The following is an 18,645-nucleotide window of genomic DNA, read 5'->3' on the forward strand; positions in this document are numbered from 1 at the left end:
TTAAAGCCTCTGCCTTCGGCTCGGGTCATGATCCCAGGGTCCAGGGATGGAGCCCCGCATCGGGCTCTCTGCTCAGCAGGGAGCCTGCTTCCCCCCCCTCTCTCTGCCTGCTTCTCTGCCTGCTTGTCATCTCTGTCTGTCAAATAAATAAATGAAATCTTTAGAAAAAATTGCATAACAACCACCATCATAAGCCAACTCAAAAGACAGACACCAAACTGAAAAAAAAAAAAAAAATTAGAGCTCCTCACAAAGGATTACCATCTGTAAGCAGTACTCATAGAAACTGATAAAAGATCAACAATGCAGTAGAAAAAGGGGCAACATTACGAACACAAGTAACTACAAGTGGATCTTAAACATGTTGAAGGGAGTTGGCCTCATTTTAAGAAAAATAGAAACTAAAACACAATGATATGTAATTTTGTATTGATCAGAATGGCAAACATCAAACCCATGTCTACAGAGGTAAGGGGGTGGGTTAGCAGGTGCGGTCTTTAATTGCAGGTGGATATGAGGACCGGTAACTGCCTCTAGGGAGGGAAATATAGTAGAATATCATGGTCTGTGACCCCAAAATTCTATTTTGGGGACTTTATTCTACAAGTACATATTTATGTGTGAAATGACATATACACAAGGTCTGGAAACAATCCAATGCCCATTCATAGGGGATTGGTTAATTAAACAATTATACATTCATAGAATGGAATACCAAGCAGTTGCTAAGAAAACTTTAAGTAAGCTGTCTAGGGAGGTGGGAAGACTACCATGAAAACTAAAGTGAGTAAAAGCAAATGGTATGTATAGGGTGCCACTCTGGGTAAAAATGAGAGGGAAGGGGCGCCTGGGTGGCACAGTGGATTGGGCCGCTGCCTTCGGCTCAGGTCATGATCTCAGTGTCCTGGGATCAAGCCCCACATCAGGCTCTTTGCTCAGCGGGGAGCCTGCTTCTCTCTCTCTCTGCCTGACTGCCTACTTGTGATCTCTCTCTGTGTCAAATAAATAAAATCTTTTAAAAAAATGAGAGGGGGGGCGCCTGGGTGGCTCAGTGGGTTAAGCTGCTGCCTTCGGCTCAGGTCATGATCTCAGGGTCCTGGGATCGAGTCCCGCATCAGGCTCTCTGCTCAGCAGGGAGCCTGCTTCCTCCTCTCTCTCTCTGCCTGCCTCTCTGCCTACTTGTAATCTCTCTCTGTCAAATAAATAAATAAATAAATCTTTAAAAAGAAAATGAGAGGGAAAAACTAAGACTTTACATTTGTATTTGTTTGTATATGCCTAAAAATGTATGGATGGAAACATAAGGAACCAAGAGCCGAGTCACGGGGCGAGGGGTTGGGGGAGATATGCAGTATGGACGAGGGGCTGAGGACAGGAAGACATTCCCCTGTACAGCCTTTCCTATTTCTTGGTCTTTGAACCATGCGAATGTATTACCTATTTGAAAAATAAAGGAGATTTAAAAAGCCTTACGACTCTGCACACATCAGAAACTACTGAAAGTCCCCAGTTTTTAGTGGTATAATAAGCGAACTTACGTAGTAACACAGATACAGGACATGCTAGCTAAGGACCTGGGGTCAGACTTTTTGGTTTTTGCTTGTTTTAAGATTTTATTTATTTATTTTACAGAGACACAGTGAGAGAGGGAACACAAGCAGGGGGAGTGGGAGAGGGGGAAGCTGGGATGTGGGGCTTGATCCCAGGACTCTGGGATCATAACCTGAGCTGAAGGCAGACGCTAACAACTGAGCCACCCAGGCGCCCCAGACTTTCTGGTTTTAAACTCTAGCCCCACAACCTAGAATTTGTGACTACAAACGAGTTAGCCACTACTATCCTCAGTTTTCTTATAAAACAGGCTAGTAATTGTACCTGCCAACTAGTCCCACTAGCGCAGCTGTGAGGATTAAGGAACCCATAGAAAGCCCTTCGGACAGTGGCTGCTGACGCCTGCCACGGTAAGAAACAAGCTCACGCTCCTTATGTACTTCCTCCATTCTCCGCAAGTTATAATCAAATCCTCAGCTCCTGAGGGAGATCATTTCAAAGGGGGGAGGGGGACAAGAAAGAAAAACTGCAGAAACATTTATTTAACTCACATTCGCTACAGTCTGGTGGGCACAACAACAAATTAGTTGAACAAATGGAGTTCAGAATCAAAGCTGCACCTGTCGACAGACATTAAACCAGAACACTTGCCCACCTGTGTGTGTGTCTACGTGTGTGATTTTGTTTTACCAGAAAATTTCCATGACACCACATGACCGGTCTGTGCCCTTGTGTGAACAGCTATGGTTTCTGCAGGCACTTCACTCTGCATTCTGCTGAAAGGTTTACTGTAAACTGTTCCCAGACTTCCAGCTGAAGGCAATGCTGATAAAGATAAAACAGCTGTCCTTTTGGGGTGCCTGGGTGGCTCAGTGGGTTAAGCCTTTGCCTTCGGCTCAGGTCATGATCTCAGGGTCCTGGGATCAAGCCCCACGTTGGGCTCTCTGCTCAGCGGGGAGCCTGCCTCCCCCTCTCTCTCTGCCTGCCTCTCTGCCTGTGATCTCTGTCTGTCAAACAAATAAATAAAATCTTAAAAAAAATAGCTGTCCTTTCTTATTTACACTGGCACCTGGGTAAAGTTGGAGAATATGGCAGTGTTTCATGGACATACAGAGACTGCAAGTATCGAGTAAATTCACTATGTTACAATGTCACAGCATTTGACTTAATCAAATTCCAAAACTGGGAAAACTTTTACTATTCTGTCTCTTTGTAATCTAAGAATCAGCACAGGAGAAACATTCAAATTTCACCAATTTTAATATATAGTATTTCTAACTTACATAGATGCCACTTAAGGAAAAAAAAAAAAAAACTCATGCCATTGAAGGAAGGAATTCTTTTCCTTCATTTTCATGACTCTGTCAGCTGGTACAATCATTTCTGTCAGTTATATTATCAAGTGCTGGACTTTGAAATTAGGTGATGAGATAAAGACAAAATGAGAGAGGAATTACCAGCCAAGCGTTTGCACAAGGCAGTCAGTCCTCTAGTGTCTCTGCATGACAAAGGGTCTGGGACATAGAAAAACAGGTTATATCACAAAGATCATACAGTACCACCAGGCTACAAAACAGTCCTACACCTATACAATCATTTAAGAAATACACACAGACACAAAAATGTAGGCTTACCCCCCACAATCCAATTTGTGGTAAAATCAAGTTAATCAAATTTCAGCTTAAGAATACTTCATTCGTTTATTTTCTCGGTGGTGCAAAAATTCATTAAACACTTGAGAAGAACTTTTAATATTAACCTTTTAGTTTCCTAGAACTCATTCTAATATACAATTTTTTCTTAAGCTTGAAACAAATCATAGTAAAGAAAAAAACAAAACAAACAAACAAAATAAAACCCAACAATCACTGGAAATGACCAAAGATTTTCCCTGGTTAACAGAATTTAAATAATAGCTTTTAACTGAGGGAACAGTGAAGTAACACTACCAAAAAGATTTTTAAACTTACAGTAATAATAGACATAGTGCAAAGCTTTCACATTTTCTTAAACTCTGAATGAACACTAAGAATAATTATTTTTAATTTACCAGCAAGATTACTATTTCACTTTTTAGACAAGTTTACCTTAAGGTTCCCCTCTCCTACACACAATACTTACATCCCTAAAAATGAAGAAACGGAGAAGGCTCCAATCAAGCCTGTTTATTCAACTTAACAAACAAAAAGTCACCACCATCAACAACAACAAAAAACCCTGGGTCTATAAAGGTTGAAATTGGGCAAGAAAATAATTAGTGAGACTTTACACCTTTCAACCATATCCCTCCAAGGGATGACCAGATATTTTTAAAAGAGGGTTGAGCCGACTAAAGACAGTTTAAAATAAACCACTAAGTCATGGCAGAACATGCTTCAGACTCTGGCAGGTAAGGTGTGGGTTTAAGAGCACTTACTTCATAAAAGACTGAAGAGTCGAAGGAGAAATGAGGTTTGGTACCCGCGTTACTTCTCCACAGATGCCTCCTTCCAAATTAATCCCATTCTATCTCTAAACAGCTTTTAAAAGAATATTTTAAATATTGGAGGATATTTAAATCGCAGCTTTAGAAAATGAGCTTAGGACATGAATCTGTTGGTACAAGTCACACAAAGTCCCATTTATATAAGATGAACCAAAATGAAAAGAAAGGTAGGGAGAGGGGAAGCTTCACGGCTCGAACTCCTCTACCTGTTCAAATAACCTACCGAAGAAATTCAGGTTGAGAGAGGATTGCATAGATTGTATTCTAAAATAAAATCCTTAAAAAAAAAAACTTAAAAGGGTAAATTTTATGTATACTGTTTTAAAGTGGCATTATAAGTCCATATATTCATTCAAATTTTATCAAAGTGAAACTTAAATATTTATGCAAAATTTTTTCCCCAAACTAGACAAAAATTTTCTAAAATTGGAGACAGGACAAAGAAATGCAAAATCAAAAGAAATGGATACATAGTATGGGTTCTAAGTAAAGAACCCTCTGGAGCAGCCCACGACACACATGGGCTGTCTGGCTGGGCAGCTAAGGGAAGGGATAGTATACATTCGCCTTTACTGAAGCAGGGCCTTTAGACCAAAACAAAACAGCAACAACAGCAGCAACTAAAAATCTTAACTGAAAACCAATGAAACTGAAGTCGAAGTCCTAGGGATTCTTCAGTCCCTCCATAACCACACACTGAAAGGACCGTTCACCACACTGACACTTCCGGCTTACAGAAGGTGACATCAGGCAAGGCTAAAAACACAAAAGTCATTGAGAAATTTTTATCACTGGTCCTAATCCGAAGCCACATTTGTTCTCTAGCTCTCATTTTCCATAACAGACTGCTAACAGTGTTTATTAGGATGGCATTTAAGTCCGACAACTGGAAGTAAAGAACAGAATAAGAAAAAAACAATTCTAAACAAACAGAACAGCAGAATATTCAACAGATGGAAACATGAAATTAAACACAGAATTAGTATAACTTACATGTTTTAAAAGTATATACTTCATTTATAAATATCTCTAATTGACAATCTATTAAAAATCATAAATATTCAAGTGAACATTTGAATTTTCTCTTTAAGAGTTCAGAATTCCTTCTTCAAGTCTTTGAAGATTAGTCTCCTTCTGCTGAATGTCCAAGACCAACAGGCTTCACACAGTCAGATTATGTCTCTAATTAGACATAGAAAAGCCTTTATTACCTTCTGTGTTGCAGTAAGACTTTGAAATTCTGTAACTCTCTTATACTTGTAGAAAGCCTATAGAAGAAAAAAAGAACGTATCCGTATAGTTCATATGTGCACATATTTCAAATAAGATACTATTCTATGAGCCATAATTTGAAAGCAAAATTGAAAATAAAAGAATATATACAACACTGACCAATGAAACTTCCATTTTCAAATGCATGTGCTGTAATTACTTATTAAAGACTGATGAAACACCCAGCTGCAGTTCTTCACTCTTGGGTTATAAGGGGCAGAGGGAGCCAGGTACTTGTTATCAGTAGATTCTAGATTAATGATGGCAACAGTGATACGAATAACTCATTACAATAAAGAATCTCTAATCATTTACAAGTGGTCTTATAAGTTCGTTCTGCACATTCCTCTCCAAATGTCCACTCCTTCCTTGTTGTCCCCCAACACATGACCCTTGAACACTATGAGTTTGAACTGTGTGGGGCACTTACAAAGATTTTTTTCAATAAAGATAGTACTATAAATGTATTTTCTCTCTCTTTTTTAAAGATTTTATGTATTTATTTGACAGGCAGAGATCACAAGTAGGCAGAGAGGTAGGCAGAGAGAGAGGAGGAAGCAGGCTCTCTGCTGAGTCCAATGCGGGGCTTGATTGATCCCAGGACCCTGGGATCATGACCAGAGCCAAAGGCAGAGGCTTAACCCACTGAGCCACCCAGGTGCCCTAAATGTATTTTCTCTTGTGATTTTCTTAACACTTCCTTTTCCCCAGCTTACTTTGTTTTAGGAATATAGCATATAATACATACAACATATGAAATATGTGCTAAATGACGGTATTATCAGTAAGGCGTTTCTGATCAACAGTAGGCTAATTGTCATTAAGTTCTCGGGGAATCAAAGCTGCATGGAGTTTTGACCACATGGAGGGTAATGTTAGCTCCTCGGGGTAACAACTGTTTATTTATTTATTTTTTATTTTTTTTTTTTAAAGATTTTATTTATTTATTTGACAGAGAGAGATCACAAGTAGGCAGAGAGGCAGGCAGAGAGAGAGAGGAGGAAGCAGACTCCCTGCCGAGCAGAGAGCCCGATGTGGGACTCGATCCCAGGACCCTGAGATCATGACCTGAGCCGAAGGCAGCGGCTTAACCCACTGAGCCACCCAGGCACCCAACTGTTTATTTTATCTACTGCTGAATACCTGTGCCCTACATCCACCACTATTTACAGTGTTAATAATAAGTAATTATTGAACGGGTGAATGAATGCTGGCATGCTTTTGGGCCCAGGCCCAGAAGTAAAACTCTGGAATGGGAATAATAAAAAAAGCAATTCTATAAGCTCAGTTTAATGATAACATACAATTCAGGGTTGATAATGATAAAAATCTAATGTTTTTCTTTCTATGACATAAGATGACGTAGTACACAGTGTTAAGCTTCTTTCTTTAGTCTAAGTACTTAATAAATAAGAACTTCTCTTATACCAAGAGGTTAGTATGTCAGGCAATGTCCTGAGCATATCACACACATATTCTCAATCATTATAAAAAAATTCTACAAAGTAGATAAAGTAAACCTGATGTTCCAATTTGAGGAAAACTGAGAATGAAATAAATTAAGTAATTTTTCAGGGTCACCAGTTCATCCTGTCTCATGATTATATAACCTCTCAAAAAGTCCGTGCTCTCTAGAGTTTCAACATTTTCTTTTTACTCTTGCAAGTTGGAATTAGCAGAAAATGAATTCTTACTCTAATCCTCAGAATATCAAAGGATACAGACAGTTTTTAATTATTAGGAAAAACAACAGAATATGATTATTAAACAAATTAAATGTGTAAAATCATATGCTATACCTTAAATTACCTATTAAAAAAAAACCTGTCAAATATATATGAAGATACGGTAAAAAGACCAAGGCCTAAAATTAAAAAAAAAGAGAGCCCAGGTAAGCAGCAGGAGGTGTGTTCAGAATGAAAAAGTACACTCAAAGTCTGAATTAGACACAAATGGGAGATGATCAGAGAAGTCAAAGGTGACAGCCAAATTAAGGACAGGAGGACTGATAATCAGGTAGAAGATAAAATGAAAAGATCCCATTAATAATTATTAAGAAAAACTGTAACATTCTCTAAGGAAAAAGTAGATGTACAGAATCCATATAAATTAAAAAGAAGGGCTCAACTAAGATTAAAAGGAGAGTGGCTAAGTAAATTGTGGGATGTCCTTGTAACAGAATATTGGCATATAGTGAAAAAAGAGAGCGACAAACCAAGAAACAGACACTTAACTACAGAGAACAAACTGATGGTTCCCAGAGGGGAGCTCAGGGGGGATGGGGGGAAACAGGTGATGGGGATGAAGGCAGGCACTTCTGAGGGGCACTGGGTGTTTTGGGGAACTGCTGAATCACATATTGTACAACTGAATCTAGTATTACACTCCATGTTAATTATACCAGAATTTAAAACTTAATAAAAAAATAAAATAATGCTTATGTATTTGGAAGTTGCTAAGAAAGTAAACCTTAAAGCTCATCACAAGAAAAAGAATTCTATAGCTGTGTGATGGGGATATTAACTAGTCTTACTGTGGTGAAAGTTCCACAATATATATACAAGTATCAATTCATTATGTTGTGCACCTAAAACTAATATGTTACAGTTTCTTCTTAAAAAACAAAATAATGCTTATGAAAAAAAATTAATAATATCAGGAAATGATTATAATACAATGCCAAGTAAAACAGGAGAGTACACAAAAAAACTGCTTTCTGTTAACTCTGTTAACACATACATATATAAACATACACATACAAACACCTAAATATTTTATTTACAAGTCGGGGGAAAATACACATTAAAAATACATCAAATGCTGAAACAGTCCGGGGTGGTGGGGATAGCAGTGATTGTTAATTATTTTTAAATTATACTTTCATATGTTTTTCTAAAATTTATGATGACCTTGAATTATTTTTATAACCGGGGGAAGAGGGAAAGAGGATTACTTTAAGAGCTTTAATTAGTACATGGATAAACTGGTGTTTGTTTTTCCCTGGAGGGGAAAAAGGAAATTAAATTAGGCTGTACCCTTACTTGTGTAAGCATCCCACTCCAAGTGTCACTGCCCTTAGGAGAAGAACAGTTTTCACAGACAGTATCTTAAGCACTGAAAAACAAGAGCACCAGCCATCCAGGGGTTTGTAAAGCAGCATCACAGCCCCAGCTGCCATCTTGTAGTTTGGAAAGTGCACTGAACCTCAGGTCATCCTCATGTTCACTCTGGAGAAGGCTTTCTATTGCCCTCACTTCACAGTGCGTGGAGGGGAGCCGGGAGAGTGGAGTGACCCGCCCAAGCCTGTGTGGACAGCGCACAGCAGGCCCAGACTGCACAACTCCAGCACGGCTGGCTCGAAGCCAGTTCTCTGCACTTTCCTTCAGCAGAAGGAAATACCAGACTCTAGATGGAGACCTGAAGCCGATGGGGTTGCCTTTATGGATGTTTTCTTTGAGATTCAGAGACATTCTGAGGAAGTCAACGTCAGTTTTTTTCTCAATTTAATCTTATTTGAATTTAAAATGTGTAAATTGTTGAAAATATTTTTCACTTAAATTTCATTTAAATACTCTAAATTTAATTCAATTTTTCCTGTTTTATCTTATTTACAGGCCTCATGAGTGAGTGAATGAAATTCTTCAGGAAGTAGTAATTATTGATGGACACCCTACATCTAGCTTATGCTTGAAATCCCAACCTACAAAGCCAGCTGTAAATACATGGCAACAACAGGAGAAATACACAATGGGGAAGGAACTATTTATTTTTCACTTCACTGCCCCTTTTTAGCTCACAAATGCTTGTTAAGAAAACATAAGAAATAGGGGCGCCTGGGTGGCTCAGTGGGTTAAAACCTCTGCTTTCGGGTCAGGTCATGGTCTTAGGGTTCTGGGATCGAGCCCCACATCGGGCTCTCTGTTCAGCAGGGAGCCTGCTTCCTCCTCTCTCTCTGCCTGCCTCTCTGCCTACTTGTGATCTCTGCCTGTCAGATAAATAAATAAAATCTTAAAAAAAAAAAAAAAAGAAAGAAAGAGATAATCTCTGTGTCACTTGGCTCCCTGGCCTTTTAAAAAAACAAAAACAAAAATAATTCTTCCTTGACTTTTTATTTCCCAGGGCAGCACAGTTTTCTCTTATTTTTCTCGGATTCTTTTCCTTCTGTTCTATATTCCTCAGTTAGTTGGTACCATATATATCTCTGCAGGCAAATTCATATTGTTTGAAACCATGTGTGGCATAAACCAAAAGTAAACTATAGGTCTATACAGGGGAAAATGGGGTTAAGAATGAACAGAGGGAAAATGCCTCCTCAGTTTAAAACATAAAGAGCAGTGTGTGCACACTGGGTGGCTCAGTGTGTTAAGCTTCCAAGCCCTGGTTTCAGCTCAGGTCATGATGATCTCAGGGTCATGGAATCGAGCCCTGAGATGGGCTGGATGGAATCTGCTTGAGATTCTCTCTCTCCCTCCTCATCTGCCCCTACCCCCTGCTCCTGTGTGCATTTGCTGTCTCTCAAATAGATAAAATTTTCAAAAGAAAAAAAAAAGCAATGAGGTTTAATCTCCTCTTTTTTCATTTCTTTCATCACCATCTCAACCAAGCTTTCCTTTCCTGATGCGTTATTGTACTTGACCAAGCTATAACCAGCTGAATATTAAAATATCTTCCCCACAAAATTGAGAAGGTTATCAGAAACACTGCCAATCTCACACTAAATTTTTCCCGTGACCTGCTGAGACTCTGGCTTGTGAGTGCAGATACAACAGTATATAACTCTTTCTCTTTGTCGACCAAATAAAGCAAAACAAACTACTTTAGCAGAGAAGATGATCTTTGAAGTTTGCTGAAACCAGCAAAACCCAGCAAGTCCTCACTGTGAAAACCATTCTTACCTTCCAAAAGCATTTAAAAGAGCAACTATTTCCTGTCGAGTGAGTTGGAAGCCTTTAGATGGGCTGTTTTCTGGAAGCTTTTGGATTTCTTTTTCAGAGAATAGTATCTTCAGGGCAGTTCCTAAACCCTGAGTCTAAAGAAAATAGATACACATAACAATTAATCTAATAATTACTATAAAGGTTGAAAGGAATATGTAGCCGCTGTGATGAGAGTCATGAAATTCGCGTGAACTGAACTTCTCACCAAAATGTTAAACTGCATAATACAGTTTCTACTTCCTCATACTTATGCATGATAAATTTATCTTAACTGTTAAGGAACCTGAAGAGTTCAACATTTATTGGACATAAATTACTAAAATGCCTTTTCTTAACCTAGAAAATATCACATTAGAATTATAATATTCAATATGTAACCTTGAAAGCATTCTTGACAGCTCCTAGCAATTCAAAACTTAGAAATTATTAGTGATAACTACACTTAAAAATTTATTAGAACTAGAGAAGATGTACTAAAATAAGTAAAATAATTCTGTCTCCTGATTTTTCTGACTTATCATCTTTGTGAGAAAGTAAGCCAAAATATCAAACAATCCTTTTTACACTGAATACATAGAGAAAGGGGCCTTCTTGGCACAACTTTATTTGTGACTAGATGGTCTTCTTTTGATCACTAAAATAAATTCAGTGATGGAAGCCTGATAATTAAGCCTTTTTATATTTTATTTTTATATGGGTCTACAAAATACTAATATTCTATTTATAACCACCAACTTCAGAAATGAATCTTAAGACTGTACCAATAGAAACAGATACAATAAAGCCAGAATCATTAGCATAGAATAGGGAAAACATTCTTACACATACAATACAGATTTAATATATTCAGCTTTTACAACAATAAAGCAGAAACGCCATACATACTTCAGATCTTCTGTTTCAACGAACAGTGAGGGTATTATAATAAAAACTTGCAAGTTCCCAGCAGGAATATTTAAGGTTAGTAATAGTTTTAAAACAGAAAACAAAACACAAACCTGCAACTTTCCCCATAATCTGCATTTGTCGCATCCAACACAGTCCATTATACGGGAGATATTCTTGAAATGTAAGCGGAATTCCTCCTAACATGCAGAAAATATTTTTATTCTCATTAGAGTTTTATAAATTAAACTGCACTTGTATGATTTACAAGAAATAAAAGCTCTGAAGATTAATGAATGACTTGAGTTTTTCAACAGTCAAGAAGAAAAATGATTGGATTTGCATGGCATAACATGGCACTAAAACAACTAGCCATGGAAATTCGTAACATTCATTCCACATGCTGATTCAATGAACTTTTTATTGAGATGCTACTCTGTGCAAAGCACCAACAAAGGCATGATGGGAAAAACAAGAGTAAGTGATACATGGTTTTTACTTTTAAGGAACTTTACTGCTGCCCCCATTTGATATCTGCATACAGCCAGTGGTAAACATATCTGTACTATGTTTGACTTACTTTTCTTTTTTAAAATTTTTTAATTTTTATTTCTTTTCAGTGTAACAGTATTCATTGTTTTTGCACCACACCCAGTGCTCCATGCCCTCTCTAATACCCACCACCTGGTTCCCCCAACCTCTAACCCCCCTTGACTTATTTTTTATGTATTGCTCATGTGAGTCCAAATGGGAAAGTCAATCTTAGACCAATGATCAGTTTTCATCTTTTTCCTTAGGACCACACACTGTTTGCAATGGGGGCTGCATCAGCACCAGTGATCCCAGGACTCTATGATGGGTGTGTTCTCTCTGTCCCCTGCATTTGCCAGTAGGCCTCTCCAGGGATGTTTGCTGACTGGATCCTTGCTTCCTGTTGTGGGGGTGAGGAGGGGGGGTACTATTCTGCCTGTGAGCAACTGGGCATGGTTTCTAGGACTCTAAGGCCAGTCTCATCTGAAGCTAACAGTAGCTAAGCGTTTCCTTATCTTTTCCATGTGATAAACATAGAAAATAAATTTCATCTTATTGTTTACCGAGGTAAACATTTTATTGCAAAAAGCTAGAAGGAAAGCAGCCCAAAACTCTGGCCACCAGAAGTCCTGCCCGCTGCTTTCTGAAAAAAGGTTCTGAAGAAACAGGACCCTGGCTAAAAGACAATATACAGAACACAGAAGTCCTTTGCTCCTCATTCTCATGTAATTCATGTTTTTGGGAGGAAATGGAAAAAAAGGACTTAAGTCCTCCTTTATACACCTTTGAAAAATAGAAAACACAATTTCCAGCAATTCATAGACGACAGTTAAGTTCTTTTCTCACTCCTATCTTCCTCCTCCACAAAGAGAACCAGAGTTACTTATATAAATATTTAAAAAATAGGAAGCATGAAAAAAACAAATTAATGTTATAGTCAATACCACAACAGCAATATAAAAATAGCAAAAAAAAATCACAATAAAAATAAAATAGCAAAAAATAGCACAATAGCAAAAAAATCATAAAACAAAACCACTTTCCAAAACCAAAATACAGTTGTGACTAAGTTACTTCACTTCAGAAGCACCAAGAGACTCTTACCAGTGGAGGATCACTTGTTGCTCATTTATCAGTGAGCATCTAAAACATCTCAGGGCCAGATGTGTTTGAGAATTCCAAATTTTAGAAATATAGTACATGCATTATTTATGAAACACCCCACCAGAGTGTGTAGCAACACCTAGCAATTAACATATACATTAACGGTTCTGTAGCAAAACACAATATTCAAAAAAAGCAGAATTTTTAAAAAAGCACTATAAATAGTCTTACATCAGTACAGGTCAGGTTTTGCCAACAAATTAATTGGCACCAAACATAAGAAAAATGTTTCAGGTTTTGTAGTTTTCTGGATTTCAGAACTACATATATAAGACCTTGGAGCTACAAACAGAAGACTATTTGCCATTCAATTTCAAATACTTTTATGAACATTTTAAGGCTATAATGTATTCCTTGATATGCTGTAAGCAAATGAAAACAAAGAGCTCCCAACATGAAGTTTGAAAATGTTCCTAAAATACATTCTCCTTTGATATCACAGGGTAACAGGTAATTTTTGCCTTTTATGTTAGAGTCTATAAAGACAAAAGCATAATAGTCCAGAAACTTGAACATCCCATAAAATACTCCATAAAATAAACTTTAGGAAAATACAGTACTTATTGCCTTCAAAGTGGTGAATGGTCATGATTTTTAAAATCAAAACAATATGCACTGTGATTTTAAAGTAAGAAAAGTTTCTCTCAAAATAATACCCTTTAAAAAACATTTACAAAGTTGCCATATTCACTGGTCAGTTAACAACAGAAGCTTCACTAAGAGGTGGCCAAACTTTCTTAGAAAGGCGAAAGGAATTGAAAAGTCTGGAGAAGGGGCTTTCTGTGCCATTTATAGTAAAACCCAGTCAGACCAACTTCAACGAGGTGCAGGGCTGGGCAAGAAGTGTTTGGATGTAAGGGATTAAAACACAGCCAGTCAACCTCTCTCCCCTCCCCAACCCCATCCTCCAATCAAGAACTTTTTACCTTTAATGACTTGGCCCCCTTTTTGTCACCTGCAAACATGGATTTCTCGTCAAAGTGCATGGGAAAGGACCTGATGAAATGACAACACTAGAAGTTACAGACGAAAAATTCACGTACTATGTAGTAGAGTTCTGGCATAATTTTCTATCCCCACAAGTATTTACAATTTGTAATTTACTTGTGCGTAAAGTTTAATAACACAGAAAGATGGCACATAGTTCACATGTAAACTACTCAATAAAAGAGTGAAGCAACATAGGATGGCTTTGTAATTTATAAGACTATAATGTTTTAAAGAAATTACATGATAAAAATCATCAAAAATTGAACTTAAAAGCAATTTATGTGAAAAATGCGCAACACTCTGTTAAAAAGATGTTTTAAGTTTTAATGCATAATTTGAACACCTTTTTTTTTTTTTAAAGGTTTTATTTATTTGAGAGAGAAAGAGAGCAAGTACACCAGAATGGGGGAGGGGCAAAGGGAGAGGGAGAGGCAGACTCTCCTGCCAAGAAGGGAGCCTGACGCCAGACTCAGTCCCCAGGATCCAAGGACCCCGGCATCAGGACCTGAGCTGAAGGCAGACGCCTAACCAACTGAGCCACCCAGGTGTCTCTAAACACTTTTTTTTTTTTTTAAAGATTTTATTTATTTGGCAGACAGAGATCACAAGTAGGCAGAGAGGCAGGCAGAGAGAGAGGAGGAAGCAGGCTCCCTGCTGAGCAGAGAGCCCTATGCGGGGCTTGATCCCAGGACCCTGGAACCATGACCTGAGCTGAAGGCGGAGGCTTTAACCCACTGAGCCACCCAGGCGCCCCTTCTCTAAACACTTCTTCTTTTTTTTTTTTTTTTTAAGATTTTATTTTTTATTTATTTGTTTGACAGAGAAAGATCACAAGTAGACAGAGAAGCAGTCAGAGAGAGAGGAGGAAGCAGGCTCCCCGCGGAGCAGAGAGCCCGATGCGGGACTCGATCCCAGGACCTTGAGATCATGACCTGAGCCGAAGGCAGAGGCTTAACCCACTGAGCCACCCAGGCGCCCCGCTAAACACTTCTTAATCCAACTTTGGTTCATGCTCATTTTAACAACCAGTGAACTGAAATTCTATAGAGAGCATTTTTTAAGAAGAGGTATATTCTAGAAGGTAAAGCTAATGTTCTCTTAGGTATCTACTTTCATGTGGATAGCACCATCTGAATTTAAACAGCAACTGAGGGTTTTGGAGGGGAGGGTGGTTGTGGTGGGTATTACGGAGGGCATGTATTGCATGGAGCACTGGGTGTGGTATATAAACAATGAATCTTGGAAACACTGAAAGAAAAAGTTAAATTTTTAAAAATTGGTTTTAAAAAACCCCATTAAATCACATTTAAGCTTTGGGGCACCTGGATGGCACAGTCAGTTAAGAATCCTGCTCTTGGTTTTGGCTCAGGTCATGATCTAAGGGTCGTGGGATCGAGCCCCAAGACGGGCTCTGCAATCTGCCTAGAGTATGCTTAAGACTCTCTCTCTCTCTCTTTCCCTCTCATTTGCTGACGTCCCTTCCCCTCACTTGCTCTAAGATAAATAAATCTTCAAAATAAAATAAAATAGCATTAAACTTTGATACTACATAAAACTCAAAGTTCTGTTTGAAAACAGAGCCGACTCTGAAGTGTGACTAGGCTGTTCTCCTGGTCTACTGACCACGATCCTTCTCAGTTCTAATTTTCCCTCTTCCTAACTTTCCAGAGTCAGTTTCGGTTGTATTTCAAGCACTACTTCATTCCTATTCGGAGTGCAGAATTTCAGATCACGGATACCAAATTCTTACTTTGTATCTTGGAAGATATTCAGTAGGAGCGTTTTTGTGTCAGCATCTTCTTCTACATTTCCAGTATAAAGATCGACAATTGAGCGCTCAAAATACGGGGCCACCTTTGATAAAGCGCGAAGCTCAATTAAGTATAAGAAGTATAGATTCTTAAGCCTTCTTGGACCTTCTCCCTTAGTTTCCACAGGGTCAAAGCGGCGTTTAAATTCCTTCATATTAGGTCCCCAGCTAGGTTTACCCCAGGTTTCTAAAGAGAAAATGAAATACAAAATACAGCTTTAATAAATAGGATTTTTTTCTCTAGAGAATATATATACCCCCTCCAAGAATTTTTACACTAATGGAAGGCAAGGTTTGTAGATAAAAATGTGATTACCTTCCAAAAGATAATTTGCACACAGATGTAAATTGATACTAGCATGAAGTCCGGATATAAGCTTATAGAAGACTCTCTTCTCCAGGCACAAACCTATTCAGAAAAATATTGAAAAAGAAATAACATCCATTTAGATAACGGAAATACTGAATCAAGAAGATTCAGTACACACGCTTATTTTTAAAGTTAAGGTTCAAGGACATTAAAAATAAGGAATAATATAAAATTATTAGACCAAGATGCTCTCCCTATCAGATAAAATAAGATTCTGACTTTAGAATGGAGTTATGACTATGATAACTTAATGCAGAATGAGACAAAAAATGTGGGGCTCTGGAGGTCAAAGCGTTATGGATGTACCTGGCAAGCTCCCACGCTACCTAGAAGGCAAGAGCACAGATTTTTCATGGGTTTGGCTAAACTAAAGCAAATGTAATTCAAAGTCACTGCTTTGGCTTAACAATGGCTGTTTCTCCCGTTCCCTTCCCTAGAGATGTTCTTTCTGTGAACCTACTGGATTGTGGAGGAAGAAGAGACTGCATTCCATTTCTCCTCTTCCTCCAGATTCATTACTGTGTCTTACTAATCCTCTGCCCTAGAATTCTCCAGGTCTGTGTAACTGTATGGTCCACTTGCAAGGAGCTCAAACCTGGAGAAGAGTCATCTAGGAAATTTAACTAATAAACAATATATGCTGACTATCTACCATGTGAACAGAACCATATCAGATGAAGTGATGGAATATGATGGAAAATTCTTTTATGTAGACTTCTTAGGCCTTTTGCTCAAATGGAGGTCAAGATAATTCCACTCTCCTATCCTACCTCTGCCTCAATTTTAAAAGACTTTTTCTTATTATAAGAGTAATATGCATTGTAAATATACTTAACGCCACTAAATTTAAGATGGTTAAGATGGTAAATTTAACATTATATATATTTTACCATAATAAAAAGAGAAAAACATTCTAGAAACAGTTCTTTATAGATAATTTTTTAAATAAAGAAAAACGCAAAGACCTAAGTTTTAAGAATCCCCTAAATTCAAAGCAATTGGCTCTTTCCTTCCCTTACCATCCAACAGCATTTTTTGGCTTATGTCATTATTTTAAACTACTCCTGAGGAAAATGGGCTTCAATAGTGGGAAGGAACTAAGAAATAACCTCATTTATAAGCTGAGGGATTTTTGAAATGTAAGAGTATATATGTGGCTTACTTTGCATTTTTTCCCAAGATCTTTTAGATCTTCAATTTACTCTATGTTCTACCCAAAGGGCTCTGAAGCAAGTATTTTCTCATAGGAAAAAATACTTCTTTAGAGATTTCATTCTCTAATTCAGAATTCTTGCTAGAATATTCCCATCTTTACAAATGGGGACCAAAAAGTAAAAATTAAGTTCTTTTTTGCAGCTTCTTCTAAAAGTATATGGGCAGGGGTGCCTGGGTGGCTCAGTGGGTTAAAGCCTCTGCCTTTAGCTCAGGTCATGGTCCCAGGGTCCTGGGATGGAGCCCCACATCAGGCTCTGCTCAGCAGGGAGCCTGCTTCCTCCTCTCTCTCTGCCTGCCTCTCTGCCTACTTGTGATCTCTCTCTGCCAAATAAAGAAATAAAATCTTTTTAAAAAAATAAAAGTATATGGGTAATTTTGAATGTTCAGGGTAGCAAGGGATACAACCATCATGAACAAGTTAGATAAAACATTAGTTACTGACTTTTCTTCTAGTAAAACTTTCAGTCAAATCTGTTACCAAACAGCAAAATGATCAAATCTGAAGTTCACTTTCTCTTCCTTCTAACCTACATTTCTAAGCAGTGCTTACACCCAGTAAGATGTCTAAAGACCAGAGAAGGAAAAACAGACAAAGCAAAGCTTGTGAAGATTCACATGCTTAGAATAAGAGCATAAACCAGGAGGCCATTCTCCTTGGTAAAGCCCTCAAAGCTCTGTATTTGAAATGGGGATGGATAAGTGAGAGTGAGGAGTAGAAAGATACTTCGGTAAACTGAAAATTAGGTAACTTCAAGCAAAATGGTAAAAATAACACATGTGCCAATTGAGTGTATAAATAAGACCCACAATACAGTGGCAGGAAAATGCTGGACGGCTTTTCCCTGCATGATGCAGTTCCAACCACAGCAGTCCTGACGGAAGTGTTAAATAACGGAGTAGGCAACACGGTAAGGCTACGTAAAATAATTTTCCATCATACTCCTGCACTCCATCTGATACGATTCTGCTCATATATAACAGTCAATGTACATTGTTTACTGGTTGAAATTCCTGGATGAGTGTTAAGTAACATCTGCAAGGACTGATTTACAAAGTAAAAATTTACCAGCTTCTATTTCTTTCTTTTCCTGATTAATATTTTTTTTAATTATGTTTGTTAGTCACCATATAATACATCACTAGTTTCTGATGTGGTGTTCCATGATTCATTGTTTGCATAACACTCAGTGCTCATCACAACACACACCCTCCTATCACCCATCAGGAGGGCACCCAAATCTCTACCCTCCCCCTCTGAAACCCTCAGATCATTTCCCAGAGTCCATAATCTCTCATCTCCTCTTCTTCAGTTTTCCCTCCCTTCCCCTAATGTCCTCCGTGCTATTCCTTATGTTCTAGATGTGTGAAACCACATAAAATTGTCTTTCTCTGTCTGACTTATTTCACTTGGTATAATCCCCTCCAGTTCCATCCA

At 38.1% G+C, this 18,645-nt stretch overlaps 1 protein-coding gene across 8 annotated transcripts in view; it reads right to left on the reverse strand.

The window, feature by feature from the left end:
- Nucleotides 1-3,225: 3,225 nt before the first annotated feature.
- Nucleotides 3,226-18,645, reverse strand: part of ERO1B (endoplasmic reticulum oxidoreductase 1 beta) — a 358,900-nt gene continuing 343,480 nt past the window's right edge. For 4 of the 8 annotated variants that reach the window (XM_032313477.1, XM_032313479.1, XM_032313478.1 and 1 more), the window contains 6 exons: nucleotides 15,942-16,034; nucleotides 15,566-15,812; nucleotides 13,752-13,821; nucleotides 11,244-11,330; nucleotides 10,204-10,337; nucleotides 3,226-5,304 (listed from right to left, as the gene is read on the reverse strand). In XM_032313477.1, coding sequence (XP_032169368.1) covers nucleotides 5,244-5,304; nucleotides 10,204-10,337; nucleotides 11,244-11,330; nucleotides 13,752-13,821; nucleotides 15,566-15,812; nucleotides 15,942-16,034 — 692 coding nt within the window. In that variant the 3' untranslated portion in view covers nucleotides 3,226-5,243. Of the gene's footprint in view, nucleotides 5,305-5,475; nucleotides 5,559-10,203; nucleotides 10,338-11,243; nucleotides 11,331-13,751; nucleotides 13,822-15,565; nucleotides 15,813-15,941; nucleotides 16,035-18,645 lie in introns of those variants that run through there. The other 4 variants (XM_032313482.1, XM_032313481.1, XM_032313480.1 and 1 more) reach the window with 3 other exon arrangements.

This window comes from Mustela erminea, chromosome 14 (assembly GCF_009829155.1).
Source record: "Mustela erminea isolate mMusErm1 chromosome 14, mMusErm1.Pri, whole genome shotgun sequence".
Lineage (NCBI taxonomy): Eukaryota > Metazoa > Chordata > Mammalia > Carnivora > Mustelidae > Mustela > Mustela erminea.